The sequence below is a fragment of the Glycine soja genome, chromosome 15 (genome assembly GCF_004193775.1).
Source record: "Glycine soja cultivar W05 chromosome 15, ASM419377v2, whole genome shotgun sequence".
NCBI lineage: Eukaryota > Viridiplantae > Streptophyta > Magnoliopsida > Fabales > Fabaceae > Glycine > Glycine soja.
In genome coordinates this window covers 797,862-823,270 of record NC_041016.1, presented here as the reverse complement: position 1 = coordinate 823,270, position 25,409 = coordinate 797,862, and the positions used below count along the sequence as shown (strand labels likewise).

At 31.9% G+C, this 25,409-nt stretch overlaps 3 protein-coding genes, 1 long non-coding RNA gene and 1 pseudogene across 6 annotated transcripts; 3 read left to right on the top strand and 2 right to left on the bottom strand.

Moving 5' to 3' along the window:
- The first annotated feature begins 8,868 nt into the window (after window positions 1-8,868).
- On the top strand, window positions 8,869-13,083 carry LOC114387218 (acyl-protein thioesterase 2-like). 3 transcript variants are annotated; one of them, XM_028347359.1, is made up of 11 exons: window positions 8,870-9,069; window positions 9,353-9,503; window positions 9,686-9,784; window positions 10,120-10,234; window positions 11,366-11,402; window positions 11,539-11,608; window positions 11,724-11,828; window positions 12,116-12,266; window positions 12,394-12,476; window positions 12,598-12,691; window positions 12,787-13,083. In XM_028347359.1, exons 2-11 carry the CDS (start codon window positions 9,461-9,463, stop codon window positions 12,866-12,868), a joined length of 879 nt encoding a protein of 292 aa, XP_028203160.1. In that variant the 5' UTR covers window positions 8,870-9,069; window positions 9,353-9,460; the 3' UTR covers window positions 12,869-13,083. The 3 variants fall into 3 exon arrangements, with proteins under 3 accessions (XP_028203162.1, XP_028203160.1, XP_028203161.1); XM_028347360.1 differs by lacking the exon at window positions 8,870-9,069 and adding an exon at window positions 9,109-9,193; XM_028347361.1 differs by lacking the exon at window positions 9,353-9,503 and having other exon boundaries at window positions 8,869-9,069; window positions 12,787-13,071.
- Window positions 13,084-14,228: 1,145 nt separating this feature from the next.
- On the bottom strand, window positions 14,229-15,812 carry LOC114387583. The gene is made up of 3 exons (XR_003661351.1): window positions 15,617-15,812; window positions 14,523-14,601; window positions 14,229-14,441 (listed from the first exon to the last, which is right to left on the bottom strand). It is a non-coding gene; the product is annotated as an uncharacterized LOC114387583 (long non-coding RNA).
- A 2,013-nt stretch (window positions 15,813-17,825) lies between these two features.
- LOC114388030 lies at window positions 17,826-18,785 on the top strand. The gene is made up of 4 exons (XM_028348370.1): window positions 17,826-17,835; window positions 18,240-18,487; window positions 18,588-18,670; window positions 18,755-18,785. The coding sequence occupies exons 1-4, from the start codon at window positions 17,826-17,828 to the stop codon at window positions 18,783-18,785; spliced, it is 372 nt and encodes a 123-aa protein (XP_028204171.1).
- Window positions 18,021-22,629, top strand: LOC114387564 (WD repeat-containing protein 43-like). The gene is made up of 5 exons (XM_028347761.1): window positions 18,021-18,487; window positions 18,588-18,670; window positions 21,656-21,766; window positions 22,146-22,220; window positions 22,297-22,629. Exons 3-5 carry the CDS (start codon window positions 21,671-21,673, stop codon window positions 22,441-22,443), a joined length of 318 nt encoding a protein of 105 aa, XP_028203562.1. The 5' UTR covers window positions 18,021-18,487; window positions 18,588-18,670; window positions 21,656-21,670; the 3' UTR covers window positions 22,444-22,629.
- A 229-nt stretch (window positions 22,630-22,858) lies between these two features.
- On the bottom strand, window positions 22,859-23,727 carry LOC114386561 (annotated as a pseudogene).
- Window positions 23,728-25,409: the final 1,682 nt, after the last annotated feature.

Genomic DNA, 25,409 nt, shown 5'->3' with positions numbered 1-25,409 from the left:
TAAATTTTATATTTTAATTCTCAAAAAATTCTTACCGTTAAAATTTTTTTAACTGATGGAGTTAAAAAAATTTTACGATAGAGATCTTTTGAGGATTAAAATATAAACTCTAAAGATTAAAAAATTTACTTATTAAATTTTAGAGACTAAAACATTCATTTATAAATTATAAGAATTAAAAGGGATAAATTTAAAAATTATAAAAACTAAATAGATAATTAAATGATAATAATAAAAAAAAGTAATGTGAGCGGGAAGAGGAAAAAAGGATACTGAGCCTTTGGCATCGATACTGAGCAAGTGCATGGGCCCAAAATTCAAAATTTTGTCCCAAATATTAAACTAGACAGTCTGATCCACAAACGTTGTCTTGGGTCTTTACGTGACGAGGTGGCAACTGGCAAGCAAATTACATTAGAGTGAATTTCCAATTGAAGGCGGAGGGAGACAACAAACAAACTAGATTCTGAACAATGGCACAATTTTTCTGGTCCAAGAATTAAAAAGAAGGTCATTTTTAAAAAGAGTTTGATGTTTATATATTTATATTATTGTTTAATTATAAATCATTATTTAAATTACTTTAAAATAATTATTTTAAAAATTAATAAATTTTTTATACATAATAATAAATTGTGGTTAAATAACTCTCACTGTATAACCCTTTCTTCTTTTAAAAATGAAAAAAAAAAAACAAAAATTGGTGGATGGAGACTAGACAGGAATTTATTTCGTACGGAAGTATAAATGAGAAAATGCATATAACACGTTGAAAAAAATCATATCTTTTAATAGAAAAAAGAATAGAGATTTCGAGTAAAAACCACAAACTTCAACTTTTGCCAAAGGGAACAGAAGAATCGAAAGGAAAGAAAAGGCTCGCACTGACAAAATACTGAAATGACAATGAAATATTCTTAGGAAGGTGTCGCCCAAACCTAAATGCTTTGCTTTTATCCCTTTTTGAGTCATTGAAATGGCACGTACGCATAATGAAGTAATAAAATCTAAATCAAGAAATTAGAATCAGAATAGATTCAAAGCCTCACTCGCATCCCCATCTTACCAATAATGAAAAGGAAAGAGTTGTCATTTTCTTTTCAAATTGAAATTATAAAGACAAACTAATTAATGAAACATAGAAATGAGGGAAATTTTTGGACACAAAGCTTTACAGATTATTATTCCTTATGGACCATTTTCTTCTTGAACATGTTTTACTTTACCTAGAATATATTTTTCACATAATGTTGAACTACGACATATCTTTTTCTTTATATTTAGTCCGAATATCAATCTCATCTTGCAACCTTTTGAAAGTGAATTTTCATCATGTTTCAGGAGCTACAGTCAGTTTATGATGATATTCAATTTCAAAGACGTTGATGGGCATGTTTCTATGGCCATGGTGGAATTCATTTAATTCATTCCTAACACAAACAGAGAGTCAGAGGATTTCGATGCCTAGTGAGAATTAAGAAAAGATGGATGTTTAAACGGAGTGAAAAGATGTGTTGTTTAAATGAATAAAAATAAGAAAGAAGTGGAGAAATTTCTCTACATTTGATTGGATGAGTAAAAAAGAGAGTGAAAATAAATAAATAAATAAATTTTATGAATTGTTTATGCTATTTAAAAAAATAATCTTTTATTCTATTGTGTTTTTTTTTAAAATAAATTATTTATTATTTTCTAAAAATATGTTACTAAATTTTTTCAATTTATTAAGTAATTAAAAAAAATAAAAAAGAGATATCTAAGTTTTTACTACAATAACATAAAATTAATGTGTATTTATGTTAAAAAAATGTACTACTTTTTATGGTGAAAATTTATTTGACTAATTGAAAATAAATATAATGACCTTTTAGTGTTGATTTTAATCAACTACAAACAACTTATTTTATTTAGTGAAAGAGGATGGTAGTTATAAGTTCTTTTTTGGTAAACAAGAGGTGTTCTACTTTTCAACTAAGAAAACAATGAGATTAATTTAAAAAATAATTTGAACAAGTAACAACCCATTCAAAATGTTTTGCAAAGTTAAAATATCTTCACAATTAGATATAATCATTTATGCAATCGAAACAGAAAAAATTTCAATTATGTTCACGGTTAAAAGACTACGTGAAACAAATATCTTTAGCAATAAAGATATATAGTTGATGAAACCAGAAAACTATGTGAAACAAATATCTTCAAAAATAAAAATATATTGTTGATGAAATCAAAATATAAATTCTTCAATTAGGTTTACAATAAAAAATATGATGCAAACGTAAAAGTATAATTGTTTTTGTAATCGAAATGCAGTATGAAATGAAGAAAAACAAAAGAGTAAAAGTTTGAAAAAAAAATGGAGATTGAAAATAGTTTAGAGTTTGGAGAAGAAATATAAAAGAAGATAATGCAATAAAGTAAATTGATAAAAGAAATGAATGTCAAAAAAGATAAACGGCGTTAAACTATGAGTTTCAACATACACGTTGTTCCTAGAGTTGATAGCCTTTTTCTATGAGTCATGATGTTATAAACAAAACTTGTGCAAATGTTTTTTCCTAGGAAAAAATGACTACCAACATGCCTATTTATCGTTTTTTGAATCAATGAATAAATTACAAGATTTATGCACCCGCACAACTTATTCAAATAGACTATTTTAAGATGTTGACAATTGTCTTCGTTCTGACAATAAAAAAAACTAGTGATAACTGTCTTCTTCGTTTCTTTTGTCAAAAAAACTATTGAAAATTGTTTCTTCCGACAAAGGAAAACCGTTGATAACTATCTTTGAATGCACAATCAAAAGTCACATGCCTCCAATAAATTTTCATTTATGTCTTCAAATGATTTATTTTCAAAAACTCTCTTCACAAATTGAAATTACTAAACACTTGAAAACTTTTTAAATATTTTATCAAATAAATCTTTTTATCAACGAATATTTCAATTGTTCATCAAAATGAGCAATACACTTCATGTAAGCTTCTTTGTTTTTATCAACTTTCATTTTTCGATTGTTCATCAAAATGAACATTACACCTCCAACAAACTTCTTTTCGATTTTTCAATCTAAATGAATATTAAACTTCTAGTAAACTTTCTTTTGAATTGGTAATCAAATTCTCATTTATTCATGTAATCGAATGGTTTCCAAATTTTACTAAACAATATATATACAATTGATTCTAATGTCAATACTTAATCATAATATCAATTTACAGAAATTCATTTTCCATTCAATCAAAATATATTCCTCTTCAAACCAGCAATTGAAAGCAATGTTTCCATGACAAATTGAATTGGTCATTTTTAAACATGACATAAAATCTCTACATTTATAAAATTTTATTCACAGCCCAACAATTATATATATATATATATATAGGAAAAAAAGAAGAAAAAAAATGCTGCCACTCATTTTTTGTACCAATACTCATAGAAGTTATTGTTTGTCCCTTTCATTTCCTACTAACCAAACCGCTTCTTATTTTTATCGTCTTTCACTCCTTCCCGGTTCATCCCTTTCAAAATTATCGAAAACAAACAGTGTTAGAGAGCAAATATTATTATGCAGACAGTTATTTCCGAACATAAAAATTTTAGTCACTAAACATCGAGAATCCACCTTTTATGATAAAATTTAAACAGCTTTTCTGATATCCTCCTATGAAAAAAAAAACTTTTCTGAAATATTGATTTGGTTTCTTTTGCTCCCAATTCTCTTTGAAGCATAAATAAACTTCAATTGCCAAATATGAATTCGGTGTAGTAAATAGACACACAGTAAGTCAGTAACCTTCAAATTACCATTGTTACCGTGGTTGAAATCATCAGGTTAATACATCATACATGGTCTCAACAATCCGAAATGTTTTAAAAAAGTATGCATACAACGTATAAAAAGTTCATGCCCAAAAGGAACCTTTTTTTTTTTTTTTTATCTTTTATTTAGATGGTGAATCCTTCAAATGATTCAAATTCTTCATGATTTGATTGAAGATCGAAGAATAAAGAATTTAGAAAAAAATCCTTCCACGCCCACCCCTAAATCTAAATAATTGGCACAATTCATGTTTAGCAAAAATAGCTAAAAGTTAAATACAAGTTAAAAGCTATTTTTAGTTGAAAATTGTTAATTTAAAGATACAAACTACAAACTTAGCTTATGAAATTTAAATATTTAGTAAAATTAACTCATGTAAAGTAATATAATAAAATATGTTTATATATATATATATATATATATATATATATATATATATTATTTTCTAGAAAAAATATTATTAGGTAATCATATTTTTAAATTCTTAATTAATTTTTAATTTTTTTTGTTGAAGATAAAATACTTTATTGAAACAAAAAATAAATTCTGTAAATAGTTTAAAATTAAAATAAACATTATAGTATTAAAAGATAAATTAAATGAGAAATTTTATTAAAATATTAGAGATAAAAGTTTAACTACCAAAAAATTTTACGTAATTAAATTAGTAAATATTCACGTAAGATAATCCAAAAGCATAACACATTTAATGAGCATCCGAGGACCAAACATGAAGTGCAATGTATCCAAATGGCTAATAATTTGTATTTGACTTTTAATGATGAGCTCAAACTTCTTTTTAACTTTTTAAACAATTTTTATCTTATAATTATATTGGTCCGCCATAACATCAAACGAAATTGTGAAATTTGCAAAGCAAATCAAAATCTACTTTTTGTAGCCGAAGTAATAATAACACAATTACAGTTTTATTAAAAAAATATTTTATTCGCAAAGAAAGTAATTAAATAAATTTTCTTACTCCATCCTATTTAAGATTTAATACAAAATAGTTCAAAAGTTTCTCTCGGATCCTAAAAATCAAAACACAAATCTCATTCAAAAAATAAATAAATCAACACACAAATCTTATTCACACGTAAACATTTATCATTTTGTCATCTCACGTCTAATATAAGGTAATGTTAAAATTAATTAGAATCAGCCTAATAATAAAAAGTTTGGGTACGTAATAACTGATAAGTATGAGATTGTAATGTAGCAGGTGCACCTGCATTCGAATATCTGTCACACCGAATCAAAAGATTCAATATATGATTGCACACGAAGATATTTAAAAGTAATCTCAATTTTAAAGGCAGCAAATTAAGGCGTGCTGCTGGTTGTGCTTTCTATAAGTTTTAAACAATTTTTTGTTACATGTTTGAGATTGCACACCAAGATATGCTAAAGTAATCTCAATTTTTAAAGGCTGCAAAGGCGTGCTGCTGGTTGTGCTTTCCATACTTTTTTATATTTTTTAGGACGTTGGAGTCATTAAATCAATCATATATATTATATAAAGGTAAGTTATTTTTTTAAAATGTAATTGTATATTTGTATATTATAAATAAAGTCAGCAATGCGAAATAAATAAACGGATTTCTATTTCAAAAAGAGCGTAGGATCGAAAATTTGGCATCTTTTCCCATGCCACCAAGTTAAATATGGTTTTCAATATATTTAAAATCCTTACTTGTTCTAACAAAAAACTGAAAGCTAGAAACAAGCCTGTTATGGATCACAGCCTCTACTTGGTCTAGATGATGATGGTAAAGCTAATTAATTAGTAACACAAACGTAATGTTTAAGTTAAAAACTTTTAAATTCCCTAATAAAGGGAGATGGAAGTTTTCAATTTGAGGAGGCATTAGAGGCCAGAATTTTTTGTTTTTAGTTGAATGCGAGAATTTGGGATTGAATCTAACTTAAATTCACTTTTACTGTCTTGAAAAGGCAATAGTGATTGTATCGCCACAGACATATACAACAACAACAACAACAACAATGCCTTATCCCACTAGGTGGGGTCGGCTACATGGATCAACTTCCGTCATAATGTTCTATCAAGTACCATACTTCTATCCAAACCATTAATTTCGAGATCTTTTTTATAACTTCTCTTATAGTCTTTTTGGGTCTTCCTCTGCCTCGAATTGTTTGTCTTCTCTCCATCTGGTCTACTCTCCTCACTACAGAGTCTACCGGTCTTCTCTCTACATGCCCAAACCACCTAAGTCTATTTTCCACCATCTTCTCTACAATAGGCGCTACTCCAACCCTCTCTCTAATAGCTTCGTTTCTAATTTTATCCTGTCGAGTCTTACCACACATCCACCGCAACATCCTCATCTCCGCTACACCGACTTTATTCTCATGTTGGCTCTTGACCGCCCAACATTCTGTTCCGTACAAAATCGCCGGTCTTACCGCAGTCCGATAAAACTTTCCCTTTAGCTTGATCGGTACCTTTGCATCACATAACACCCCCGATGCTTTTCTCCATTTCATCCATCCTGCTTGAATGCGATGATTCACATCCCCTTCAATTTCCCCATCATCCTGTATTACAGACCCAAGATATTTAAACCGTGTGACTTGAGGGATAATATGGTCTCCTATTTTCACCTCTGAGTTAGAAACCCTCCTTCTTTTGTTGAACTTACATTCCATATACTCCGATTTGCTTCTGCTTAGGCGAAAGCCATGTGTTTCTAGAGCTCGTCTCTAAGTTTCCAACCTCTCATTCAACTCCTCCCTCGACTCTCCAAGGAGGACTATGTCATCTGCAAAAAGCATGCATCTCGGCGCTATCTCTTGGATTTGTTCCGTGAGGACATCCAGAATTAAGGTAAAAAGGTAGGGGCTAAGGGTTGACCCTTGATGTAAACCAATTGTGATGGGAAACTTGGAGATCTGGAATATATTCTTAACGTGTCTAAATGGGTTATAAGTTTATATATTTTGTGGTTTGTGTTAAACTTAAACAAATGCTTTTTTTAAAGCAAATTAAGGAATATTTTTCTCCGTGTGCAAGCCAGCTTGTTGCAAAGGAGATCTGGAAAATATTTGAAAATGGTCATAAGCGAGTTGCACTATCACAATATATTTCGGATTTTGAAGTTTACACACTTTTTCAATTGGGTACTCAAATATGTTCCCTTTACCTATTTGAGCCGCCTAATCTTCAAGATCACACCCACCATACAGTACTTTAATCTCCAATAACAAGCTAGTGCCAACACCATATCTTGTCCATCATAAACAAACGCTCCTACTTGTACTCTTCTTGTATTATTATTATTTTTTAAAAAGGGTTTTGGAGCTATTTCTCTTTGTGCATTTGAGTGTGGGGCTGGTATGCAGTTGACGAAATAGAAAGTTGATCTTAAATTCTCCTTAGACGAGGGAAAAATCCACTATGTTTTTGACCTTCGAGGGATATTAGATGTTCAACCATTAACACGTCCACCAATTAGCATTTGCCACGTCACAGCTTATTTGAAGTTTAAGTCAACCAGTTTAATATTGATGTTGCTTTTGTTGTGCTACTACCATTGTCTTATATGCAACCAAACCCTAGTATTTAACGTTTTTTTATGCAATGTATATATCTCCTAAGATATTCTTTCCTCAACTCCCAAATATTTTCACTTCTATACTTGCTTAATTTATTTATTTATTATGCATTTTAATTTTAATTCTGAGGTTTTAATTTCATATTAAAGGAAAAAAAAGTATCACAACACATACATTCTTAAAATTACAAATTAAGTGATAAAAGTTAATTTAATTTTATTAATTGGCCTCTAACTGTTTTTTAAGACAAGATCAAATATTAAATATGTGCATCTCTTAAAGTACGAATTTGAATTTTAGTTCAACACATTACAAGAGATTAATTGTTTCGAGACTTAACTCTTTAATATGATGTTTAGTTTTTAACAAAATATATAATTTCAAAAAAGATCGTAATGTATTTATTTTTTTCATAAGGAAGGAAGTGAATCCCTTTAATTATTCTATTTAGATTTTCTAATCAAGAGGTGCAAAAGCAAAATAGTTTTTGCCGATTTCCAAGAGCTACATCATTATTCGAAAGGCTTTATCTTACTTAAGCAGACAATTTTAAAACCACAGTAGTTAAAAGAAACAAAAAAAAAGGTGTTAAACACTGTCATTCGATACTATTAGGACAAATATAGTCAGTGTCTAAATAATGATAATTTTCAAGTGGGGACTTGCCCATGTTACAAAGGATAACTCACCTAATAATTCTAACTTGAGAAGAAAGCAGTGTTTGGAAGGTTTGTTACACTAACAATACGAAGAAAGGAATCACATTCACATATCATGAGAATTGGACATTAGGCAAAAGAAATTGGTTCATGAGTCATGAGTTCTTCTGGAGCTTGATTACATTCCAATTTGAAAATTTCATGTTAGTTCAGAGTTTCCATCAATGCAAGCAAAGAACATGAGAAAGGAAAGGATGGTGCTAAACTATAAAGCAGGTAGTGGATAGAAGGAAGGACAGGTAGCATTTTAAGATTTTCCAAGTAAGCTTGAATGAAAGCTGCATTTTATAGGGGAGCAGACATAGTGGTGCACAATGAATGTACTCTTTGACCTATGCATAGTGGCTCTACCTCTGTATACCTCAAATTTTATCTTGTTGAGCCTGGGATATATGCCAGGTCCACCTTTCACTTTGCAATAAATTACTGTGAGAATCAAAGCTGCAAATATCTGCACAACTTGGAGATGGAGAAACAGGAAAGCCATATAATTATATACCAATAAAAGAAGTTGGTCAGTGAGATATATTCAAGTTGGAGTCTACTAAGGCCCTTTCTAGCTGAAAAAACAAAAGATATACAAAAATGCTATTAGTTTATCACATTGAAATTTGATAAACAATGCGCTTACGTGTGTTATGTTTCTTAAGATTCCTTTTGGGGAAGATCATTGCTTAAACTTTTCTATATTTTTTTTTCTTCTAAAGAAGTTACCTGTCTGCTAAATAAATGAACGTGTTAGGACGTTGTTTTTTCACCTAAATGTGTTAAAATCAAGCTCCGCTACTTACTAGTGTTATTTGTCATTATGCTTTAGACAAGGTCTAATCTATAGCCTTTGGACTTATGCTGTTTCTCATGTGTATAAACAAACGAAACTTTTCTTCAGGTGGGGTTTGTGCAACTAAAGTTTAGTGGCAAGCAAGACAACAACAAAAAAGGAAGGTTAGAATGAAAAGCATACTTGCCTTTTCTTGTCAATTTTAATTTGAAATCCAGGTTAGGTTACTTAGCTTAAGGAGGGGAGAATACCAAGAAGCTCCGCTTCCTTTTTCAAGTGCAATTCTTGGTGATTTCCAATTTTTTTCTTGAGTAGGCAAAAAATTGAAAAAAAAAACTATAGTTTCATGTTAATGGGTATCCATCAATCATGCAGAAATTCATAAACAAATGATTGTGAAAAAGATATTTTGTTTTACAAACTTAGGTTATTCTTTCTTGTTTTCAGTAATATTCTTCTGTGGTTGCTTTATTTTCTGGCCACTTTCCACAAGCATAGATTCTCATAGAGAGTCCAGAGAGAGCCCTCTCTCCTAGCTGTGCAGCAGAGGAATGGATGATTGTGCTCTGCTCTGCTTTGATTCTCTCTGCTCATAAAGGTTTCCTGCTTTTGTCTTTGTCTTTACCTCTCCTTTTCATGGATACCCTTCTAGGAGGTTGCAGCAGCACTCTATAGTCACTATACATACATGGCAATGCATATTCACACATTTTATTCCAACTCCACCATACCCTTCTGGGTATAAAGGGGCATCACCATCCTGCATTTTCTTCATTGCAGAACCTCTTCATACTCATTGCAGTTGCAGTACGTGGGGGGTGCTTTCAACACTTTCTTCAATCAGCAAAATGAGTCATGCACATTCTCATATGGGCTCTGGTTTGTTTTTTACTCCTCTTTCTTCATAGTCCTTTTTCCTTCCTTGCACCTTGCATGAATCTTTTTTTGGTGTTGTAAGGTATCACCTTGCATGAATTTTAGTCTTTAGATTGCTATCAGTCAATTATAGAGCATTTTCTTTCTATTTATTTGTTAAGTAAGCCGTATTTATAATCTTTTCCTCTAGCTTCCTGCATTATTTAATTTCAGTGCTGATATTCTCAGTTCATTTAAAGGATTGTCATGATTTTTTACTCATGTTTTCAAATCTGTCAGTAACTATCTTCAAACTTGGTATGCCACAGATTAGTAAGCTTTCTCACTTACAATTGCAGGTAGTAGAACCACTCGAAGAGCTTTTGAGTTTGGGAAGACACATGTAGTGAGGCCAAAAGGAAAACACCAAGCCACTATAGTTTGGCTGCATGGTCTTGGTGATAATGGTTTGAGGTATGCATGTCATCATGTCTTCAATATTGTCATAGGTCATTCTATCATTTCCACAATTATCAGTTCATTCTTGTACCGGTTGTTCTATATTCACTTTTCCTTTGTGGATCCTTTCACTTCTCTTTTCCTTTCTACCTCACCTAATATTTTAATGTTTTTCTAATATTTACCTTTTTCTTTCCTCAATCTCTCTTTTTCACTCGGCTCTTTCTTACTTTTGGATGTACACAGTATACAGTTGAGTTATATGTGTAAACATGGGAATGGATCCTCTTGTGTGGAATTTTCACATGATCCAGTCACATGAAATTTTTGTCTTTCTTTATAAATATGTGGGTCATAAATCATAATCGATATTGGTGAATATTATGAAGCCAGGGATAGACACAAATTTTCACATGACCATGTCAAATGAAAATTCAACATGAGAAGATTCATTTCTGTGCAGACTTTTTGTTGAATCTCCACCCCCACCCTCCACCTCCCCAACAGTACTATTCCACAACTTTCAGCAAACTCAATGTTTTGTTAGGGAACTCAAGGAATTTACAGGCTGGATCTAGTTTTCACTTCTTTCAAATCCAAAAGTATGCCCTATTCTTGTTCTCTGTGTCTTACCTCACTCTCTTGCTTCAAGTACACAATCCGTACATGAAGGATGAAACTTTTATGAGAAAGAATATGCAGTATATCGGTGGATCCAAAATTGGGTTGTCCTGACTCCTGATGTTGAATGTTCAGTATTGAACTTCTTTCTATTTAGAATCTGCATGGAACAAATTCTGTTGAAGAAAGTTGTGATTTTAATTATTGGAATCCTGTTAGGCAAGAGCATATACTAAATCCTCAACTGGGGGACCACAAACTCACTTGTTTCTCTACCAAAAGAACGGCTAGACATGACTTTTGACAGAATAATATATTATATGAATAAAAGCTGGTAAATTCTGATGATGTTCTTTACGGTGTTTAGTGTGGTCACAGAAAATGCCATCAAGTTTGAGCATTTCAATCCATGGTTTAGTACTTTATTCTAGACAATTTTATCTAGGAAACTAGTGGTTCCCAATTGATGTCAGATTTACTGGCCGGAGACTAAATTATCTGATTTCGAGCTTTGTTTTGTTGCAGCTCATCTCAGCTCCTGGAATCCCTTCCACTTCCAAATGTGAGAATTTTATATCTTCAATCAGTTTGAGATTAACTTAATTGCTTCTCTAGGCTAATATTGTCACTCCATAACTATGATAACTTTGGGGTTCTATAACATGATGTTTCTCACAATATGATATGATATGATGCAGATAAAATGGATTTGCCCAACTGCTCCTACCCGTCCTGTGGCGATACTTGGTGGTTTTCCCTGCACTGCATGTATGTCAAAACATTCTTTGCACCTTCTATTTTTTAATTAAATCATCACTATGTAACCTAAAACTTTTACCATCACAAAAAAAGAAGCCTGACTTGCTTAATGGGTATTAACCAGGGTTTGATGTTGGAGAACTTTCAGAAGATGGTCCAGATGATTGGGAGGGTTTAGATGCCTCAGCAGCACACATTGCTAACTTGTTGTCCACAGAGCCAGCTGATGGTAATTTCAACGCCTCAAAACTTTGCTAATAATAAATTAATAACTATACCTCAAAACTTTGCAATTCTACAAGGTCCCATGATATCATTTCTGTATTTAGGATGTGTTTTTCTTCATATTAAAGAGAAGAAAAAAACAGATCAAAGTCTAATTTATTACTATGTACCTTCTTCATCTATAACTCTTGGCTTAGTCTGTCTTCTTGAAACATATCCAATTTGTGTATTGAAGTAATTGATATCTTGAAGTTGATGATTCAATCATTTTAACAATTCATTATGTGACAGTGAAAGTTGGTATTGGAGGCTTCAGCATGGGTGCAGCAATAGCTCTGTACTCTTCAACTTGTTTTGCCATGGGAAGGTATGGAAATGGCATTCCATACCCTCTCAACTTAAGAACAGTGGTTGGACTAAGTGGTTGGCTTCCCGGATCAAGGTATTTCATAAGATCATAATATTATTTGCTATACAGGCATTACACTTATGCTGATGATAATATTGGTCATTCAACCGAAACACGAATTCACATGGTTGACACTGTCTTTGGAACCTGCTATTTGTAGGAGCTTAAGGAACAAGATAGAAGTGTCACATGAAGCAAGAAGGCGAGCAGCTTCATTACCCATTTTGCTGTGCCATGGAATCAGTATGTATCTATAAATCTTATATGCTGATGTCATTTTTCCTCTTTATGTGAGAGACATGTTTTTATAAATTTAAAACTATTTTATTGCTTAGGATTCTAATGTGCCTTGTGCTATTTGTAGGTGATGATGTAGTCCTTTGCAAATACGGAGAAAAATCTGCTCAATCCTTATGTTCAGCAGGGTTTCGATATGTTGCATTCAAATCTTATGATGGGTAATTTTTCTTTATAGCTGAAATCATCCCACTAAGTGATCAATGATGATCAGCTAAAGCAGTTGCTCACTTTTTTTGGTTTGCCATGTGTGCAGGCTTGGTCATTACACAGTTCCTAGAGAAATGGATGAGGTTTGCACTTGGCTTAGTTCAAGGCTGGGACTTGAAGGTATATAGGAGGATTTATTTTCTTGGTCCCTTTTTGTCATGTTCCTCGGGCAATAAAGATCTGCATATGTTTTTTAAGAATTTTCCTAGGGACTGGATTAGTTGTATTATTGAAGAGATTTTTAGTTATTATTATTATTATTCTAACATAGCACGGACCTTGACCTCCTTATTTCTCAATTTCAAAGAAGATATGGTTAGAATTGTCAGTATCCAAAAATTAATATATTTTTATTTAAAAAAAATCCAGTATAAATAGTTACAAATTCGTTCACTTAAGAGGTGGATCAAATTAGGTGATTAAACAATTAGCCTCGGCTTGTGTTCTTGACTACTTATCAAATAGGATCCGTCATTTATTATTATTTTATGAAAGTTGAAACCATCAATCAACAGTTCTAAATAATATAAGTCCAAACCAAACGAAATCGGCGTTGCGGCTACAAACTGAGATTACAATTTAATAAGCGTTGGGACCACAGTCACTTAAAATGACATGCACTCTCAAGAATCAAGAAAGATGAATAATGAAGTTTTGTGGACACTTGGTTTTGGCATCAGCGTAACGTCACAAAATAAAAGCAAACTTGTGTTCAATTAATCCATCCCAACAGAATGATCTTATCTTCAATTCGAATAGTTATAGCATACAATAATTACTTCTAAAATTTGGGGATTGCTACTATACAGTTTTTCAAGTTTATTTGTAAAATTGTATAAAATTAAAATGTAACAATATGAAGTTTGTTAAAATAGTTGGAATTCCGCAGCAACCATCAACAATCATGATTTTTATCGTCTGGATTTGTGGATTCAGTTCACTAGAATGACTGAAATTGCAGAGCACAAGATGTAGCAAATCAAAACTAGCTCAAATAACCGACACACTTAAATCTTATACAAAACTGTGTGTGTTGCAAAGATAGGCATCCCACCTAGACTAAGGTATAAATTAGGATTTAGGAAGGATGAGATATGGGACAGCTATTTAACTTCCTCTGCATGTGGCAAGTATCTTGAGGGAGGTTTGCTAGAATATTAGGAGGGAAAGTGAAGAATAAATGGAGGATGGGACTAGAGAGAGGTAGGGATCAATTGACTAAGGTTCTGTTGCCTTTGGGAAGGGAGGTTGAAATTCTGTAGTGTTTTCTTAGAGTGAGAGTGAGAGTGATGAAACTGTGGTTCTAATCGCTTTAACTGGGGATTATCCCTATTTTTTTTCTTAAGAAAATACCTAGGTTTTCCTATCACACTTTTCGGACTCCAGATGAATAAAAGTTCAGTCTCAGCTCTTGTTTCATAAATAACATACAAACATTAAAGCAAGGTATACACACACACACACACACAAAAATCTTATAGAAAGGAATAACAAAAGTACAATTTTTTATTTGCCGAATAACTTAATACCATTCAGAAAATCTGGTTCAAAGAAGTTACATAAGGAGATCTTTCAGCAACAGAAACAGATTACATCAAATAAGTTTGTCTAAACTACCTCACTCCCTTGAATTTCATCACATTATTTGTCCATTTACTGCTTGGACATAATATCTTAAAGCTTTTCCTTCAATTCACCCGTCTACACGAAGTAAAGTATAGTCAAATAGGAGTACAAAATAACAACTAAAAACAGATCAAAACTCTTGAAATGGGTATTAACCTGATGCATATTAAGAACAATATCTGATCCACCAATAAACTCCCCCTTAATGAAAACTTGTGGAAATGTTGGCCAGTTACTGTAGAGAAAGAACACGTGAGAACAGTAAGACATCACAAAAGTATTTTGCCTTTTCTGTCAATAATTAAGCTGTTGAAAGGAGGAAGTAATTAAACTTGGCAGCACCTACACTTCTAGTACTACCATGTTTGAGAACCAATTAATATGATCCCATATACCGCTTTATGTGCAAGGACAGGTTTTGGCTGACTAAATTCCAGAGGATTTAACATAATTGTACTAGTTCAGATGCTAGAAGACACAGGGTTTAAATAAATAAATGACCAACTCATTTAATGAGAAAATAAGACTTAAAAAACAAGTGCAAAGGCCCGGAATTCTATTTGATTGAAAGACAAAAAGAAAATGAAAAAAAGTCCAATCTTACAAAAACAAAAACTGTTTCCATATTTTCATTGTTCCATAGGACATAACAAGACATTATGTTTAGAATGATGCAAAGGGATGGAATGAAATGGGGGGCAAGACATTACGTTAGGACATAACAAAACATTATTGTTTTAGATTGTTTAAAATAGAATGAACCTGATGGAATGGAATCTATTCCATTCCACCAAATACTCTCCTTTTCTTCCCCTCCAACTTGGGTGGAATGAGATGAAACTAACCTATTCCATAATAAAATATCCAAACAATAGAATGGTAACCTTCTTCTACTCCATTCGGTTCCACCTCATTCCATTCCATTCCACTCACTATCAGATACACCAACATAGCTGATTGATCTGAGAAGTGAGAAGAAAACAAAGAGATTTCTGGATTATGACACCTCAGTCCCCATTTTGGCACTCCCTTAATTCCAAGTTCAATTATTGAACAATCCAGACGTAGAAAAATTCCAACTTTACTCAAACACTCCACCCCAAGCTGAATAGAATTCGCAGGGGAAAAACGATAAAACAAAGGATACCCATAAGCGTTAACTGCAGAAAGCATGCAACTTTATATAATTGAGACATATAGATAACACAAAGTTGCAGGAAATGACAGAGTAGGGTTTGTTTCAGGGTTACAGGTGCGGTGAAAGAACGAGCTGCAATTCCCTTGAAAAGGATGTTGGACAATGATGTTGCCATGCTTTCGATCAACTATGCAGCAGCAAGCAATAACGTTTGAGAACGCAGACAAGACAACTTCAATTAGGCATTGGAGTCGATGGATTCCGAGATTAAAATACCATACGTTTCATTTTTGGACAACATTTTACTCTCTCTCTATTTATATTTATATATATGTTTCACAAAATACAATCATATTTGAATAGGATATATTTCTTCCAAGTATTTAATCCAATTGTGCATAATTTGAAGTTGAAACCCATGTTAAGTTAGAATAACTCTTCATTATTATTTTTATCCACATATATTCAACTCAAAAAATTTACAAAATTCTATATTATTCAACCAACTTAACTAAATCTTTAATTATATAGTAAGAATTAGTTTAATTTCAGTAATTTGATAATGAAAAATTGCACTAAATATCAAACTAATTTATAAGAAAAACAGTACCAACAAAATCATATTTATTTAATTGTCTTCCGATCGTTAACTTTTAATTGAAGGCACATTATATTTTTATTGCATTCCAGTATACAAAATATAACTATTGTTTTATTTTTTTTCATTTCAAGGTCTATTTTAATGTCTATTTTTAACATTTGTCGTAAAAATAACAATAAATTAGAGTATAAAGTTCTAAACAAATATGTACTTATATTAAGTTTACTAGTATTTTTCGTTTTAAAAAATAAAATAAAATAGTTAACTACATTTTGGGAACTGAAAATGCAATAAAAATTTAATAAAGTTAATTTTGGATTTTAGAAATTTAAACATTGTTATTTTTATAGATGCCAGGTTCACTAATAACCGCCGCCGGTATATAAAAAATATAAAAAGAAATAAATAAACGGTGGACTTGAGCCCTAAATTGATTAAACCCTAAACCCTCGTTCACTCCCTTTCTACAAAGGAGAGTTCAGTTCACAAAAGCAGTTTCCATGGAAACCAAAAAAGCCAAGAAAAGAAAAGCAATTTCTGATCCTCATCCCCAATAACAACAAACACGCTCCATTTTGGTAAGAATCATATAGCGTTTTCAATTTTTGTGTCTTTTAAGTTTTAATCCCATTTTGAAATGATTAGTTTTCACGGCACTTGATAATTTGCTTTAAATTAAGGATAAATAGATACTTTTTATAACTTGTAATTTGTTGACAAATACTTTCTAGAATAATGAAAACATATAATTTAATACGAACAGTGTAAAAAGTACAATAAATAGATCTGTTCATTAACTTTTGTCATTATTAATAAAATAGTTTACATGGGCATATAGGGACAAATTTGTGTCATTGAAATTATATAATGTAATCATCTCTAATTGTCAACCTAGGAATATATTTGTTATATAATATTAATATTTTCTTGAATTTCGTCTGAAAATATGAATGGTAAATAATCACTTTTGTCTCTGTAATTTGTTGACAAATGTGTCTCTAAAGATAAAAATACAAAATTTATTTCCCAAAAAATGTAAAAAGTACGACAAGTATATCCGACCATTAACTTTCATTTGTCATGGTTAATAAAATAGCCAAAATTCCAAGAAGTAAAATATGAAATATATATTTATCTTTTAGGGTAATTTGGAAAAAATTGTAATGATTGGTATATTATTACTGTTTTATTTTAGTAAATTGATACAATGTTTATTTTGGATAATTTTTATTGTGACAGACAAATTATAGTTGATAATCAATATTATCGTTATTATTATGTTTGTTTTTAAATTATGTTTGCTAATATATTTTTTAAATGATTATTGTAATGTTATGCTTGTAACAATAAAAAAATAGCAAAAATTTAGTGAAAAATTATATTTTACACTTAAATGAAACAAATTTTCGAATCTAACAAATTAGTCCAATAGAACAATACTGATATTTAGGCCCAATATAAAATTACAAGCATTTTTGTCCAATAATGATAATTTATTAACATTTTTTGTTCAATGGAATATACTGACATTTAGGTCAAAAAAAATTATTGACATTTTTCTCTAATAAAAAAAATATTAACATTTTCGTTCAACAAAAAATTACTAACATTTATACCTAAAAATGATATTTTACTAACATTTTTGTCCAAGTATGATCACGTTTACAATCATTTTAGTGACAAATTCATTTTTCCGTATCATGTAGGTTATATTATTAACATGGACGGAAGTTAGTTACCAGCATGATATATTTGTTATTCGTATTTTTTTAGATTTTTAGAGACTAAATTTTATATTTTCATCTTTTAAGACACATTTGTCAACCAAACATTCAGGGATAAAAATAGTTATTTAGTCTTACATCAATTCGTGAAAGTTAGAATCTCTATTCCTGCTGAATTCTTGCTCAAGATGACAAATATTATTCATAGTTATCCGATGCTGCACCTTCCGTGTTTTTTCTTATCCCTTCTCTGTTTTCATATCAATTAGGCTTGCTACTGGATAAACTATTTTACTTGAAAATCTGTTCAATGTTAAAGCATGCAAAGATTTACTGTTAGGGTAGCTGAATTGAGTCCTATCACTATTCTGAGATGTATTGATTGATATTTCTTCTTATACTGGACTCAGATGCGGATCAAGGCCAGGTTGCAGATGGAATCCTTCATGATGTTGATTTAAGTGAGCCAACTATGGGAGAGAAACTTGCTGCTCTCAGTTTGCCAGATAAGAACAAATTCAGGAGGGATAAAGAGCAAGATTCTTCTGACCCAACTAAGCCTCCAAGTGCAGACTCTGTACATGTTTTGCTTGGGCAAGCATTAAATGCTGATGGTCGCACCCTTCTGCTAGATTGCTTGTATACGCAGGATGAGAAGGTTCTTATTTTACTTTCCTAGAATGAGAAGTTACCTAATTTTTCAGTTTTTTTATATGATGTGCATGGTGACTGTTGTAACTCCTTCAATCCTTTTGCAGGTTATTACAAAGTCAATTGCACAGTTGAACCCATCAAACGTCCTCAAATTCCTACACCCTCTCATATCCATTAATGAGTCTAGGTAACATCACAGTGATAATTGGAACATTTATGTTTAATAAACCTAGTAGTTTTCTTGTTAAACTTTTAACTTGTTTGTTTCTAGTCTTAATGGATACTGTTATGTTACTGCATGATAAGCCACTTAATTTAAATTTTCAAGAAGCTATTTGACGAGGATGATTTGGGACTTTTCTTAGGATGTGGATTGTATGCTATACTTGTAACATCCCAATTTTTCGTAAATAAATTTAAAAAGCTTTTTAATAATAAATAAATAAATAAATAAATATAGAGCAAATAATAGGCTGAGTACCCTAGGTATAAATAGTTATGTTAAGTCAGCTGCCTCCTTTTGGCCTCATTTTCGTTTTTCCCCTTCTCCTCTCAAAACCCTTTCTTTTTCCCGCAGTCCACCAAACCAGTCTCAGAAAAATGACGATCTCAAACCCGTTCACCGTTGGATCGTCGTGAAATTTGAGTATCATGTTCGCAACACAATTCCGAGCATTCTCACCGTTGGGAATTTTGATATCGTGTCTGAACTGAGAGAAAAACCCTTCGCATTGTAGCCTTTTTCTTTCCCGCAGAAACCCAGAGCTGTCTTGGTAAAACTACGATCCCGGTTTCGTTAACCGTTGGATTATTGTGAAATTTGGATATGTTGTTCAAAATTCAATTCCGCACGCTTCCACCGTTGGGATTTGCGAGATAATATTCGTGGAGGGAGAAAAAGGAATCGTATGAAGACAGTACAAGTGGAGGTTTCAATCTCTTCTCCGTCTCTCTGACGTTTGGGAATTCTATCGGAGCAGTCGGATGAATAATTGAAAGAATTTTCGGGAACCGCTAGAGATGTTGCTATTGCTGGCTGAAGACACGTGAGCCCGCTTAGAGGTAAGGGATGAGTTATTCACAGTTGGGGATTAGTGAGAACATGTGTAGGGATCCTTAGAGGATTAAATTGGGATTTTATTTTGGGATGTTTGTTAAATTGCAATTTTTCCTTTATAATTATAAATAAAATATTGATGTCCTGATGAAAATTGCTTGATAAATTGTGCTCTTGATATTTGTATATCTGGACCTATGATTTGAATATAATTGTGTAATATTATTTGAGGGGTTTTAGTCCTCATGTTGTGATAGTCTTTTATATAAATTGTTATATTGAGGATATGAAATGATAATTCAAATTGTGAGTATGTGATGAATTGTAGAATAACATGTTGCTTTGAGATTATAATATTGTTATTGAGATTGAGTATAAGTGTAAAGTTGAACATGTGTTAATTTGTGAGATACGTGTAAACATGTGATGGTGGATTGTGACACTATGAGATGTGAAATTGTGAATGAGTTCTAGTTGTGGATAAGTGTGTAGTTAACACTTGATGTGAAATTACTTGTGTTGTAAGCTATGAATTGTACAATACCCGACCAGCGTTATCTTGAGAAAAGCGTTGATGCGCAGTGTTAAAGAGAAAATGTAGGTTTCCTATTTAGGAACCAGTGTTAAATCGTAGCCCAATTGTGTTGAACGTGTTTAAAACACGAGTGTAAGGTCGTGGGTATTGTATAATTCATGAGCAGTGTCTGCATGTAAAAAAAAAATTATTTTAGGGGTTGGACCTGAATCAGGAGGGAGAGGCCCTGACGGACTCTTCGGAGTGTAGGCCTTGGGGGTCACCGGGTTTGAGTGCTCCTTTAAGCCTATGCTGATCTCATATGGTTGGAGCATTCTCGCAAAACATCGTGACCCTGACTGGTCTCCCTATGATCTTACTTAGTGAGAGTGACCTGACAAACCCATTGTGTGGTGTGTCTTGTTATGTACTCCTAAGCGCCCCAGGGTGGTTTTTCAGTGACATGGTACCACATTGCATATAGAATTGAGTCTTAGCATAACTATTGCATATGCTTGCTAATTGATGTGTTATTATATCTTGATCGAAGTGTGAGATTCTTGTGTAATGTGATTGATAATTGAAAAGTGAATTTTGAATGACGAAGTGGTGAAGTTACATGAGCTATGTTTAAGTAAGTGGTATCTCATTTATATAATATGTATATTTAATTGTCTTGTTTCTCTATTAGCTAGGAATGTGATAACTCACTCCCTGTGTGTTGTTGTGTTTGGATCCTGTGATGATCTTGAACTTGTGTTCGGGGGAGCAGATGAATAGGTGGATGACTATGAAGAACCTCATGCTAGAGGACACGGGAACACCACGCTCTGATAGGATGTGACATTAGAATATAGGTTCTATATTAATTGTATGAGACTTATATGACTTCTTTGAGTCGAGATGACTTTATTATTTATTTGAACAAGTTTGAATATGATGTAGAAGAAAGTGAATGTGAGCCTTTTACCAATTTGAAAAGCTTGTATTTAAAAATGTTTTAAAAATACTTTTAATTAATATTTGAATTTTTATTCCTTTATTAATATATATGTGAGGGGTAGAGGGTGTCATAATACTTGTACTACCTACACCGGAGGGTTTTTTTTTTTGGCTGTGGGGGGAGGGTGGGAGTAGATGTAGGATAAAAAACTGTAACACTCAAGTGATATTGGTGGAGAACTCGTTGGCTCAGAGATATTGAATGCACCCTAAAGAAGGATGTTTTTCTGTAAACAATCAGGAGGACATTTGAAGAAAACTTCTAGTATTTGGTGAAAACAGGTCACCCCGTACTATCTTTGGAAATCCTTTTATATACGACATAAACCCTGATTTAAAATAAATCCTACCTATCTACTGTATTAAAAGAAAGTGAGAGACAAAAATAGAAAGTAAGGCTGCTGAAGTACCCTGCTACAGTATCATCAAGTTCAACACTTCTCATCTACAGATTTTTGAACAGAAATCTATCATATAAAAGTAATTTGTAATTAGAATTTACTCTAATTTTTCTGCATCAAAAAATAAATTTTTAGCTGTCAGATTATGCTCCAATTCCAGATGCATTTTATATAAGCTATTTTCTCTTGCTATTATAGGGGTGCAATTTTGGCATGTACTCTTCCATGGCTAAGTGTCTTGTTCTACAGCATGCAAGTGCGATAATGTCCCAGGAATCTTCATTACATGTTTTGAACTCATTGTATCAGGTGGGAGCTTTTATTTTGTCATTATTTATGATGTACTCGACAGGCTTTCTCTATATCGTTTGTTCAACCTGTGCTTTCCAAGTTATAAGATATATCATAATATCATACCCGTATTTCATTTCATATCTGCTGGATGTGCTTGAGGAAGGCATTTTATCATCAATTTAACTGGAAAAAAATTGAACTTATGCGTGGATATGCTATATGTGGCAAGGCATCTTAAGTATTTTAATACTGAATAATTTCACATACTATCATATTTTGATGACTACAAGTGTACCTTAGGTAGGCTTCATATGGTTGAGTGAACCGTGAATATTAGCACTTGCTTTTTGGCACCCATTTTCCTCAATTGAATTTGCTGTTTTGTTATGTGTAGCTGATTGAATCTAGAGTTTGGACTTTTGAATCTGCCGTTCATTTGTCAAGTTGCGTAGACATTCATTACACAGGGGTAAGTGTTTTCCCCGTTTGAACGTGTTAGCAGTATTTGGGTTCTCACTTATTCATGGTTAGCATCTTTTGGACAGGTTGCTGATGAAGAAGTAGATGAAGGTCAAACAGTGCCAGTTATCTATGAGGATGACAGTTCAGAAGAATCCGGGGATTTGGAAACTGATGAAGCATTTGAAGTATTCAGTGATATTGAAGAAAGTAACGATATGATGAGCGAGTGATCGTGTGCGCTTGTTCTTTTGTTCTTTTCAATGTTGTCATGACGAAGCACCGGGGTGAGAACATTGGCTGCGGCACCTGTGATTGGATTTGCAAAAAATGATGTTTGTTTTCCAACCATCATTAAACCAATGAGATGTATTGCTTCTTTTTAGAGTTTAATTTTAATATATGGATAGTATTAGAAACTATTTTGAAGTAATTATTATAAAATTCAATAAATTTTAGTTAATAACTTCTAAAGTTTCCGGTGAGTATTTCAATTAAATTCATACTTTATATTATGAAATTATTTTATGTAGTACTAGTAGTTGGCAAATTATAATTCCATTTGAAGTGTATGAGTTATGTTGATTTTGATTTAGCGTACGTGAGAGACATGAGTGTAATAATGTACCTAAAAAGAAATACAAACCAAGGGTGTAGCATTATTAGAACATAGTTGACATTAATTCAAGGCTATATATAGCATTGAACATACATGATGAAACTAGCTAGAGAATAGAAACTGCGGATAATAGTACACTCCTTAGGTAGGAGTGCAGGGAAAAGCAGATTATTTAAAAGTCATGCTGCGTAAACCATACAAGAAAGCACTTTAATTATAGTAGTAGCTAGTAATTTCTGCGATTGTCTTGATCATGCTGGCCCAAGCCAAGGGTTTGCTTCACAGTCTCTGTAGCACCTTGGGCCGCGCCCTTCACCTTCTCCCCTGTCTGCTGCAGGAACCCTTTGGTGTTGTCCTTCCCTGACTGGGCCGATTCCTTCGTCTGTATTCTGTTGGGCCTTCTCCTTTGCAGCTTGGGCTGTTTGTTGGGTCTTATCCTTTGCAGCTTGGGCTATTTCCTGAGTCTTCTCCCCAATATTGTCCATCATCTGATTCGTCTTTTCCTAAGACACAAGGGAGGTTAATCATTTTCTTTATGTAATTTGATCCAAATAAAAATAATAATAATTTATGATTAAGTGATAGTGTAATCCGTTAAAAAGAATTTCATACACTTATTATCTATCTTTTATTCAAAGATAAAAGATGTTTTCTAACAGTTATCATGCATCCTCAGTTTCATTATCTCTTTTTTGCCGAAAGAAAAGAAGCAAGAATGATTGTTACCTCAGTTCGGCCCTTGGTTTGACCAGCTTCATAGCTTTGCCTATGGGATGCCATCTTTTCTTCAAAGGGTGTCTCAACTCTCAACTTTCTTTTTCCTTGCTGGTAAGCTCACGATTACAGTCTCTCTTATCAACCATCGCTAGTATTGCAAGCACCTGTGACTAAGTTTGAGTTGCCGCTCTTAAAACGGAGTGCCGTTTACAAGATTTCGATTGAAGGAATGAGCCCGTGGAATTTCGCCACGTTATCTACTTCACATTATTTTTCAATTAACTAAATAATAGTTGTCATGCGAAATAAACAGAAGGAAGAAAGATAACAAAAAAAATAAGAGAAAAAGAGAAATATGACAGATCGTATGATTAAAAAAAAGAGAAAACAATAGTAAAAAAAATAAAAAAGAAGACAATCTAAAAAAAAAAACACTTAATTTAACTTGTCCTTGTGCTAATGTGAATACATTTCATACTTCCTCCTATGTTGTGCAGTTATAGTTAAGCCTAAAGTGCTTGCTGATAGACAGTAATTACTTATTTCAGTATATTTGTGTTTTTTTTTTCCGTGTCGGTTATATAGTATACTTTGATCACGCGCTTGCTAATACTATCATAGAAAAAAGAAAAACTAACTGATACTATCATAGTTGAACTTTTACAGTAAGACATTCTGAAGATTGCAAGGTTGAAACTTGAAACACACTACACCTATTACACTTTGACCATACAAATAAAGGAGAGAACTAGAAATAGGGCGCGGAAATGTTTTTGGAGCTGATCCTATGATGAACTTAAGGAGTACACTAAGAAAGAAAGTACCATATACTATTTTTTTAAGTAAAAATATAGAGATTACATGTATTTTTTTATTGGAGATAATCTTATTTAAATCAAATAAATAATAAGATTATATTTTTTTATTAGTATTCTAAGAATAGAAAGCATGTTCTATTCTTGAAGTTGACCTGTGGAAAATTTTTAATTGTTTTACATTTGCCTTGGAGAAGCTTTTGAAAAAATTAATGTGTATTTTTATTCAAAGAGTGTAATTATTTTATGAAAAAAAATGATTATATACTAACAATATAAAAAGTTTCATAAAATCATCAAATTACAACATATTATAAATATTAAATTTGTTGATTTTTAAAATAATTATTTTAAAATAATTCAAACAATAATTTATAATTGAATGATGATACAAAATCATATATATTAAACTCTTGTTTTATTGTTCAAATTTGTTCCATCCTTGGTTAGTTAATTGCATTCATAATATTTATAAAAGTGGAATGGGATGGCCACGTTGTTTGGATGCATGTTTTTTGGGAAACAAATCAAGATGTTGATTCTTTGATTAAGCATGAACTTTCCCTCCAGGATCAAATAAGGATTTTTTATGTTGCTTTAGATTTTATTCTTGGTGCCTTAAGGTTAAGGGTAAATATTGTTTGCATTTGTTTTCCCATATATTTCTGATTTTGCTTTTGTTAAATACCTCACTAAAAGGATAAGAAGTAAGATTTATATAATTTTGTATTTTTTTATAATTAGAAGATATTTAAAATTTTTTATTTGACATTTTACTAATTTACTCATACTGACTTGTCTTATTTTTTTAGGATATTAATATCTCTAGTTGGAGTTTGGAGTTTTATGTCCAAATCAAAATTTAACCCCAGATCAAAATTAAAAAATTTAAATATCAAATCATTCGTAACAAGACATATAAATTTGAGACATAATAAAAATTACAACTATACTAGAAAAGACATGTTAGTGAATATATTAACAACATTTATATTTAATTATGTGTATATAACCTAATGATAGAAAAGCTTTGATAACATGTATGACG